A 10,916-nucleotide genomic window follows, 5' to 3' on the forward strand; every position below is an offset into this window, starting at 1 on the left:
TCATTCTCTCTCTTCCACTTCCACTCATGCTCCTACTCTCTCTCTCTCTCTCTCTCACCCGTTCACTCTCTTGCTCTCTTGGGCCTGCTCAGAGCTGAGTCTACCAGCTCTGAGCAGTGCCCCAATACCCACGCCCTTTACAATAAACCGGCTGTGTCCCAAGACCTGCCTATAGAGATCTCTCGTCTCCATCCGTCACCGTCTACATCCGGCCGTCCCGACTGGACCCCAGAACCCCCGTAACCTACACCTAACAAGATGTTACTGATTTAAAAATGCAAAGCAGATTCTCAGATTGCATAAATCAGCACAGAGCTGACACAGCCGGGGAGGATAAGCTGCCTTTTGCAATTAGCTTTAGCTTATAAGTTAGAAAAAGTGAGTGAAAAGATGTACACATTATACTGGGCAGGCATTTTTGGGTAAACACCTGTGCGGAAATGCTAGGGGCTACTATGGCTAATGACATGAATAAATCGATGGCAAGCTCTTTTAAAAATATGCATTATTTTGAAAAAGTCAAAGTAATTGCATCTGTAAGGCAGCACTGCCAGCAGGCAGAGAATACAGTGCTGGCAGAATTTGGCACTGCAGTAACTCTGCACCAGTACATTACTCCACAGTCAAAATTTACACCAGTAAAAGTAAAAGCAGCACCTAATTTCATTAGTAGTTTCATGAACTTCCAAATCCCACAAACACTCACATCTGGAACACCTATTAGAGTCAGCCAGAGATCAGAGATCCAAGAAAGATCTTTAACAAAACCATTTATTTTTAAGATGGTGAAAACATTTTGCTACAAGACAGCTATAGGAGAAAATGATACAAACTGATAAATGCAAAATAGCCTTTTGCACTATTCCTGTGGTCTTTGAAATTAAGAGGAATGGACAAGTAGATCTGAAAAATAATTTCTTACTTTGCTTTATATATCAAAAAATCAAAATCAATAAACTATGTCAATTTTGCACCAGTTAAGAACTAGGTTTGAAATGTAAAGAGGGAAAGAATCTCTCCTGTGTTTACAGTAGATAGCACCTACTAATTTCTAACAGATTTCATCACATTAAAAATTCGTATTTGATTTGATTGTAAGCAACCTCAATTTTTATTAGAGGCATTTTCATAGCCTAAAATTAATTATAGTTGTGAAGGCACTTCCATTACAAATCCCATAGTTCCAAAATTATTCATTGCAGCGATTTTGTGTTAAGAAAGTATTTTTCTTCTATGAAGATGTAAACAAAAAAAAAACCAAACTAAAACTTTGACAGCGTTTAATAATTACAAATTACAAATTACAAAAGCAACTATCTTGAATTTTCAACTTCTTAATTTATATGATAACAAATACATTCTCAGTCTAGTCTAAAGATTAGTATTCCTGACATAAGAATGCTGTCGGCATTGATGTATAATCTACACTTTTTATTAACCTCAGAAATATGTGCTACCCTGTTGTGAATGTGAGAAGTTTATCCTTTACTTAATCAGTGGCCTGATCAAATTTTAAAAAAATTAGCCTGAGTTCCTACTGCTTTCACTGTAATCCAAAGATATTCAGCAAATTATGAGAAGCATTTGGTGCTACTCAGATTCAGACCCAAACTGCATCAGTGTTTTGAGAGCTGGCCTACTTCAGTGACATGCTTTACTTCTAATCTAGATGGCTAAATAAGTGTTTCAGTTCAGAAACAACAGAAATGCCAGTGGAAAGAACTTAGCTGGTAAGTAAGAATTTAGCAGCCTGATTTTAAGGAAGCTAAAAGAAATATTTTCCTCACTGCACACACAGATCAGTTTCTTGTGTATGCAGATTTACCTGCAAAAATGCATTGCTTCCTCATGTTCCTCTTTCACCATGGTCAGTGAAGGGGTTCCTCTGCGGTATACGTCAATCTCTAATCCTCTGCTAAGGATAGTCTGGGATTCTTCTGGACAGGTATCTGTGATAGTACACAGAACTTGGTGAATATTTATGAACCCTCATTATGTATTTAAAACCACAGACTGCATAAGTGCATTTATTGCTTAATCTATCAGAAGGAATTAATGTATTTTGCCTAATTATGCAAGTATTCCATTCCCAGCAAAGGTCTTAGTAGTGCAATCCAAGCCCTACAAATCAAGTAAATGAAAGAGATTTCGGGGTATATTAGTGTCAGTAGCTGAATTCCTCTTTAGGAATGTGAATGCCATCTGATGGTTCAACCTTAGCATGAGCATAACTTTCAAAGAGGACTCAGGAACCCTTTTGTAGCAGCAGTCTGACACAGACTAGAGTGTGCTTCTAGATTGTGACAGAGCAATTGAGAGCTATCAGAAGTGAGTATTTCTGCCCTGGTGATTATTGCAGACAGGAAAACTTATTTTGACTGATATTATGTAAAGAGAAAGCCAATGGTTTGGGATGAGGAGTCAATGTGTGGGAAGTCCTTCAGTGGAAATCAAGAAAAGTCAAGAACTTGTTCAATAAAAAGGACTAAAGCCTGCTGAAGCAGGATGCCACTTCATGACCAGAAGTAAGATCACTGAGCCAAAAGACAAGAAACATTGATTGACCAAAGAGCTGGGACCACATTAAGGCAAAACTGAGTGAAGACATTCTTAGGAAATTTTAATTTGCCACTGAGCGGAGGTTGTCTGTGCCTTAGGAGAAAAACATGCAAATTTGAGAGATTAATTTGCCCACTTTTTAAAAAGTCACATATGTTATCTCTGCGGAATTTAAATAGAAAATGGGAATATGTCACTGTCAAGGGATGAGTCATACCTAAGCTACAGGGAATTCTATCCCTGACTACAGAGATTCATTGAATATCGCAGCCATCTCATGGGATCTAAAGTCTGCACCTGAAAGTGTACCTCAAGCAACAGACTTAGGAAGAATGACTCGTGGTGATAGAGAACCAAGAAAAACAAGGGGCTTGCAGATGTATCTCTTCCCTCTTCTCTGTTTTTTCCAGTTTAGGCCTGAGAAATACTGACAGAGGTGGGCATATAGCTAGGGAGCACAGGCAGAAGGAGTCATAAATCCAAGACAAAAATTTTTCCCCAGTGAAAAATAAACATAAATCAACACTTGCGTAGCTCTTACCGGATGTGTCTGCAATCATGTTTTTTTGTAGTTCTTCCACTTCAGGGCTTTCTTTAATCTTGAAAGCAGGAATCTCATGAGCCTCTCTTGAAGATGGCAGATGTAGGCTTTTAACATTGCTAGTCCTGTTCTCATTCTTTGACTCAGGCTCATGCTCTCTCCTTTTCAATCTTGTGAGCTGAAATAGGGACTGACGAAAAGAAGAGCGAGCCTTGCTCCCTTTCAGACTGACAGCTCCAGTACTAGAATCACTGCTGCTTGTGCTGCAGGAGAGATCTTGTTGACCTGAAATTGCTTGAATATCTTGTTTTCTTGGTGGTGATCTGCAGTATTTCCTCAGAGAGATTTTTTCTGTTCCACTGGGTTCATCACTAGCATAATCACCATCAGAAAGATCCAAATGCCTGCCAGTGTGATCCACTCCCTGAGGCACATGCTGGGAGGGATATTGAGCATGGTGAGATTTGGGGTCATTATTACTTTTTGGGGGTAAGCAGTTTGACTCACAGGAGAAAGATGCAACTTGCCATTTGGAGGCAACTGTTCCCCTCCTTTGCCACTCTTGCTGCAAGGCTGAGCTTCCCTTCTCCACAGCCTCAGGTGAGCTACATGTAATTTTTATTATTTTATCATTGACCACCTTAAACCCAGTATGGATTTGCCTCTTGCTTTCCAAGTTCTGGCTGTCCACAACTTCCTGTGGGCATACCTGAACCCAGTTCTGACCCTGTGTGAATGCAGGACCTGCACTCCACTCTGCCTCCTTGATGTGATCTGTATCTAAACCCTGGAGTGGATAATGCCTCTGTAGGACTTCCAAGGGGGTTTTTGCTCCCTCTATGAGATGTCCTTTCAGAGGCTGATCCACCCTACCTAGGTCCTTTTGCAGAGTACCCTCCACAGCTCTTCCAGCAGTTTTGCCTACTTGTTCTAAAGGACCCATGTGATGAGTCTCCAGCTCCTCTCCTACTTGTAGGTTTGTGTCTGTTGCTGTTTTGGGACGTGGTTGCAGGATTTCAGGCCATCTTCTCTGTGGTGTGTCACCAAGATTTTCCTTTAAGTCTTTATCTCCCCCAATCACTTCTTTTTCTTCTGCACTTTGCTCAACTACTTTTGCTTCACAGTCAGTCTTAACCTTCATCTCCCTCTCAGCTAAAGCACAGTCTGGCTTTTTTTCATGTGTATCCATCTGCATGGAGCTACTGACCTGCAGATTTAGCTGAGAGCATTCTCCTGGCTGTAGTATGCCTCTGTTCACTTGGCTAGACTGGGAGAAATGACCCCAGAAATTCAAACCAGCTCTTCTGGAATTCTTGCTGTCCTCTTTTACAGGCCTCTGCTTAATTTTTTTGAGCCTGGCTATGCCCTCTCTTCGTTTCAGAAAAAGCTTTCGAGGTGTTATTTTTGGCTTGCCCTGGAAAAAAATAAAAATTAAATCCTGACAGTCACAGCCTGAGAATTGTTCTGCAGAAAGGAAGATATTTACAATAACTGAAAAAACTGAGACACCAGAAGTCTTAAAGACACTGGGTACGGATAACTGAGTACATAAGAAACAGCCCTGAGATTACAGGGAAGGTGCAAGAATTTTTAGAAGCAGTCGCTATGTGATGCCTCCATTCATTCATTCATTAGTAGAGTCAAAGGATTAAGATGGTGCTAAATGTCTGTATGACAGAAGATGGGAAAAGTTCTATCCTTCTTTGTTTTCAGGGCAAATCCAAGTAGTTTTTACAATGTGACACAAAAATATATAACTGCATCAGTATGAGATGCTATTTTACCAAGGAGACATAGAGAAAATTTCTGAGTGATGAAACATGCATCTTCCAAGTCACCAAGCCGAACCAAATGCTGAGTCTGACACCTAGAGGTGTCAGGCATAAGCTCATCTCAAACTGTACCCACAGCAAAAAGCAGAAGACTCTCACTGTAATTGGCCCTTGTAGGAAACCTGCATTTGGAAATGCCCCCATTCTCACAGTGGTGGCACATGAGAGACCATTTATTATGGAACAAACAGAGACTACCTTGATGTCTATTTTAACTAAGTGTCTTGAGACCTGGGCACAAACTATGACCCAGAAAATAGGTGGAAACAGAGGAATCCAGTGGGAAGTAGTGGGGGAATAGGATTGTGACTGAGTAATACAGCCCTTTTTTTCCACTTTGGGGAAAAATCTTTCAATATCACATGCAAGATCAGTGGAAAAATGTGCTACCATGCAATGAGACCAAATAGAGCCCATGCAATATCTATGTCCGTGAGAATTTGTCAAAAACGAAGTGAATGCACCGATGGCAACAGTACCTGTTGCTCCTTCTGCTGCTTTTCTATGAGATGATTGTCTGCTTTAAGTTGCTCTTCAACAAATTTTTCAGAAGTCTTCTGTCTAATACCAATTGCTGGTGTGATTTGCCCAGGCAAGGAAAAAGAAGGTACTTATTTGTAACATTCTTTAGTTAGTTTTCTTTTGATAATTTGTATGAAGCTGATATGGAGTTTAGAATTGTAAATGGTCTCTGCAATACTTTTAAAATGTGAAGCATGTTAGTAAAATCTCCCTATTGTGTGAATCCAACTCTCACTCTAAAACATCCTGTCTAGACCAAGCATTAATTATACTTTCAGCAAGCAACATTTTTTGGCTGGTATCAGTGTGTCCTTAGAAATAGAAAATAGTCAAAAGGAAAAATATTTCAGTCATTTTCTGCAGACTAGAGTTGATGACAGTCACAAAGAACTCACTATCTCTCTGGTAGAGTGGCTTGAATTAGATGGTGAAGAGTGATAGAGTAGAAAAAAATAATGTCTATAATGCTGTAGAGAGCCAAACTGAAAGCTGACTCAAAATGAAGCATAATACAGCATTCACAAGCATATCTTATTTCAAAGGAAATGTGCTTGATCCTTAATTTAGTCACTTATTAATAATTTCTACAAAATATAAAAAAATTCTAGGATTAATAGAAGTACAGCGCATCACTGTCCTTCCTACACCCATCTCTACCCAGTACCACTGTACCATGGATAATCTTTTAATTTGTCCCTCTGTCTCTGCTATCACACCATGACCTAATCATATGAGATTTGGAGGGAAAACTCTTGCTGAAGAGGACTCAACATTAGACAATTCTCATTTCAGCAAAGCTTGCTTCAAACCAAGTACAGCCTGGTGCCATAGTGAAAGTGTCATGAAGAGCTGGAGAACATTCTGTGCTTTACTTTCATCCAGCTCATGATAAGACCACAATGTGAAATACCAGCCAAATCACAAGTAGCGGTGACTGGGAGACAGACTTCAGAAGCTCACTGATGATCCAAAAATGCATACATGGACAGGGCCACTTGCCCAGACATTCATATGGTGCTGCCACATCTTCCCAGTCTTCTGCTCTGGAGGTCCCTGTCTTCCTTCTCTGTCCAACTTCCCACATGGTTAACACACTAATATTTTCATGACATTTGCTCTCAGTCTGTGCTTTCCTAGAAGTTTGCTGCTTCTTTTTTTACTTGATGAAAGGCTCAGTGCGCCAAACACCTGCTGCTTCTATCTGCATCGGTTGAGGAAAGGTAACAATTCTAAGAGCATTTCTTCCATCACCAGTGCCAGCCCACCCATTCCTGCCTTTTGTGAGCATCCCCACAGTCCTGGTGCAGTTCATTTTGCAGTGCAGTGATGAACCAGATCAGAAAAGTGATCCAAGTTAAATCTTACTATCCTTCTCTCTCCAGATAATTTTAACAAGGATTACTTCACTGCCCTGTTCAATATATAGGCATATAAAAATTGGTCTTGGCACAGCTGAAGAGACAGAGCAAGGACAGGAATGAAGGAGCTACCATCACAAACTGATGGCCACTGCAGAAGTGATGGCATATCAACATATTTTTTTCTCTCCTTGCCGACTTTTGCCTTACTTCTGTCCTTTGGAGATCACAGTTACAAACCCAGTTCATTTATATTGGCTAGACCAGCATCCCCTTACACAGAAGTAGATCAACTGCTAGGCCATAGACCTGCCCAATTTCTGCCCATGCACACCTGCCAAGCAAAGGAAAGAGCCATGGTGTTGCATATATAACACAAACATTGTGTATACCATCAAGGAAAACATGTGTTTGCAGCTTGACTGACTGACTAAGATAATTTCTCACCTGGCTTCTGTATTTCCAGTCTTCATCTTCCCTTCTATGCCAAACTGAGATGAAGAAATCTCCTCCTTTAGTTGTTCTCTTTGTTCTTCTTTAGCAGCAGAAAAAGTTTCAGAGAAATTCCTTTTTTTTTTTAATCGACTGTTCTCTAAGCAGCAGGAAAAAGGTCAATGTAAACAAAGCCTTTACAGAATGAATAAATGAAAAATAAATAACCTAAAATAATTAGAAATGTTTGTATTTTCAACAACATACACAAGGTTTTGATTTTTGCAAACACTTTACAGAATACAGTTGAATTAAGTAGATGGAAGGATGCAGTCTGTGGTAAAAAAGAGGCTTCTGATCCTCAAATCTAGTGCTGGAATCTTGGAAATGACAAGTAGTAAGATGCGTGTCCCCTGCCTCTAGAGATTTGTAGTTCTTGCTTAATGTGTTCACCCCAGAACATGGCAGTGAAGGCACTGCTAGACAGTACTGAACTACTTGTGTGTCTATAATTATGTGACTTGCAAGCCAGTTCATTTAACAGTTCAATAAGCAGTATTTGTGAACATGAGAGTTTCTAACCAGACATTTTCTGTTTTATTTCACAGAACTGCAAATGTGTGCATCTTCCTATTGATGCTTGCTGTCTTTTTCACCAAAAGAAAGCAGCTTCTACTTCAATTAATTTTTCTTCTGAGTGTCAGCTAGTGGTGAGTTCCTCTTTTAGGTCAAGTTAGGGCTGATAACTGGAGCAAAAAACCTTGCTCATTCATACTACACACTGTTGCTGTAGCAGGATTTATATAACTCACTTCATCATGTAAATACAGCCAGTGCTGTCAAAGTCCTCTGCAACATGCTGGAAGGACTTTCTGGTCCAACAACAGGAATACAAAAGTTTGTATTCATCCCTCAGTCTTTCTCAGCTACACACCAAATATCTCCAACATCTCCAGCCCCATAGCAGACAAGTGTTGCTGTTTCTGCAACCTTCCCACCTGCCTTGCACCAGAATATGTCTGAGGAGGCAGAGGCGGCACAGTAGGTTGACAGACGCAAGAGATGCAGAAGCCACGTGTCCCTTCTCACAGATCTCACATGTGGGGCTATGCTGCCTCAGAATGCTTTAATAGGAGAGGTGCCCAAGGTCTTTAATTTTCAACTAGTGATTCCCTGTGCAAGGCAAGAACAATGTGCCCAAACATCTGTGTAATTCACCTTTCTTTTCTTTTCTGTTCTCTTCTTGAGCATCTTGTCTGGAAAGGTTTTTTGTGGCGCTCTCTGTAGACTGAAGCAGTGGCTCGGTGCTTATCCCTTTACATAAGAATGTGAAATGTTAAGCAAACTGTTGATATATTTATGTGTCCAACAATAAAAAACCAGACTCATCACAACAGCCAGAAAAGTGTCAGCTAGCCCAGTCCTCAAGTGCAAATTCAGCTGAAGCATATTTCAAAGACAACTGCACTGACCAGATCCAGTTGGAAGTTACCCTGATGTTACGAGGCCTCTGCACTTTCAAGCCTTAGTTTTACACAAGAGGCAGGCTGAAGTCAGCACAGCTTTCAATAAAAAGCAGTCATACCTCTCCCTGTCCTAGTGTGTTCCTGCTGTCAGATTCCTGCTGCCTAGTCTTATTCAACTTGTTTGTCAACAACCTGGATGAAGGGGTAGAGAGCACCCTAAGCAAGTTTGCTGATGATACAGAACTGGGCAGACTGGCTGATGCACCTGAAGGCTCTGCTGCCATTCCCTGGGACGTTGATAGGCTGGAGAGCTGGACAGAGAGAAACCTTATGAGGTTCAACAAGGACAAGTGCAGGGTGCTGCACGTGGGGAGGAATAACCCCAAGCAGCAGCACAGACTGGGGGCTGACCACCTAGAGAGCAGCTCTGCTGAGGAGGACTGGGAGTATTGGTGGATGACAAGCTGACCATGAGCCAGTAGTGCTCTTGTGGCCAAAAGAGCCAATGGGACCTTGGGGTGCACTGGGAAGAGTGTGGCCAGCAGGTTGAGGGAGGAGATCCTCCCTCTCTACTCAGCCCAAGTAAGGCCACATGTGCGGTATTGTGTTCAATTCTGGTCTCCACAGTTTAAGAAAGACAAAAACCTACTGGAGTGGGCCCAGTGGAGGGCCACAAAGATGATGAAGGATCTGGAGCATGTCTCTTATCAGGAGACACTGCAGGAGCTGGGCCTGTTCAGTCTGGAGAAAAGAAGGCTGAGAGGGAACCTCATCAATACATACAAGTATCTCAAAGGCAAGTGCCAAGAGGATGGTGCCCAGAGTCAGGACAGGGAATAATGGCTATAAACACAAGAAGTTCCACCTTAACACTTCTTTAGACTGAGGGTGGCAGAGCACTGGAACAGGCTGCCCAGGGAGATCATGGGGTCTCCCTCTCTGGAGATATTCAAAAGCCACCTGGATGTGTTCCTGTGTGGTCTGCTCAAGGTGACCCTGCCTTGGCAGAGGGGTTGACCTAGATGATCTCCAAAGGTCCCTTCCAACCCTAACTGTTCAGTGGTTCTGTGATTCATCCACTCACAGACTATCTCTCAATTCCCCTCATTTGTACTGTCAGAAGTATTTCTGAAGCTCTACTGTAAACTTAACTGGGCATGGATCCAAGTTCCGTGTAAACCAGCAAGAAAATAGTAGTTCCAGAGACAAGAAGTGATCAGATTCTTTCAGTGAGAGTACCTGTCCTGAGCTAGATAGAAGAATATGAAAATAAAATTTCAGTTGTACCATGAGAGTGGCTCACAGTCAGGTCTCACTACAGAAGTTCAAAGGAATCCAGGATGCATGTCTGGACTACAATTACATTCTCTTTCCTTTTAAGTGTTTATTCCTACTTTTTTTGCACTCCTCTTCCTCCCATTTTGAAATCAACTTTTGGTTTCCTGCAAATTGCTCTTTTATTCTTTCTTACCCTTTGGTATATTCCCACAGAAGACAAGGCTTGCAAAGTGTAGCCAAGAGAATATGCCAAGTAGCAGCTTACATTGTTTTAGCTCTCAGTGATGCAACTCTAGATCAGCGTGAGAAAAACCAAGATTGCTGACAGAGAGCAGGCCTTCTTAGCTACAGCAATATGCTCTCACACCTTGGAAAGCTATAGCCACATCCGACTTCTTATGCTTCTTCCCCTAAATATAACCTATTCCCTACTTCATATAATTTAGCCTTCTCAATTTAATGACTTCCTTCTCCATTTATATCTACAAGCTGCAACTTCTCTCCCTATGAGGCAAGTCAACTGTGACTCGAGAAGTAAAAAAAAATCAAGTTTACAATACTTTAAAAGCTTTTATTACAAGCCACCATAAAAACAAAGCACCTTCCCCTGACCTTCAATAAAGTCAGTTAGAATCACTAGCAAAGGCAAAGATTCACGGGAATTGCACAATAGACTTAGGTTCAGATTTCCAGCACTTTTTGCCCACCTGAATCTGAAAGCTGCACGTGTTCTCCTGAGATTTCTGAGCTGCTCTCGTTTGGCATGAGCTCTGGGGATCTGCTTTGCCAAGCAGAGCGCATTGCCAAGGGAGACGTCTGTGAGAATTCCAGGCTCTCAGCCTGGGAAGAATTTTGTGATGGGAACTGGACAGGAATGAAAGTAGCCGGAAAGCATGGAAGGGGTGGCATTGTGGCTGCTAGGTGAGAA

The 10,916-nt window shown here is 41.5% G+C and overlaps 1 protein-coding gene across 1 annotated transcript in view; it reads right to left on the reverse strand.

Moving 5' to 3' along the window:
• Positions 1-10,916, reverse strand: part of LOC125323454 (centromere protein J-like) — a 37,921-nt gene extending 27,005 nt beyond the window's left edge. Inside the window, exons 1-6 of the mRNA XM_048298420.1 lie at positions 10,696-10,916; positions 8,463-8,558; positions 7,261-7,404; positions 5,412-5,521; positions 3,101-4,514; positions 1,826-1,949 (exon numbers count right to left, since the gene is read on the reverse strand). Coding sequence (XP_048154377.1) covers positions 1,826-1,949; positions 3,101-4,514; positions 5,412-5,521; positions 7,261-7,404; positions 8,463-8,558; positions 10,696-10,897 — 2,090 coding nt within the window. The 5' untranslated portion in view covers positions 10,898-10,916. The remainder of the gene's footprint in view (positions 1-1,825; positions 1,950-3,100; positions 4,515-5,411; positions 5,522-7,260; positions 7,405-8,462; positions 8,559-10,695) is intronic.

Source organism: Corvus hawaiiensis, chromosome 3, assembly GCF_020740725.1.
Source record: "Corvus hawaiiensis isolate bCorHaw1 chromosome 3, bCorHaw1.pri.cur, whole genome shotgun sequence".
NCBI classification, from domain to species: Eukaryota; Metazoa; Chordata; class Aves; order Passeriformes; family Corvidae; genus Corvus; species Corvus hawaiiensis.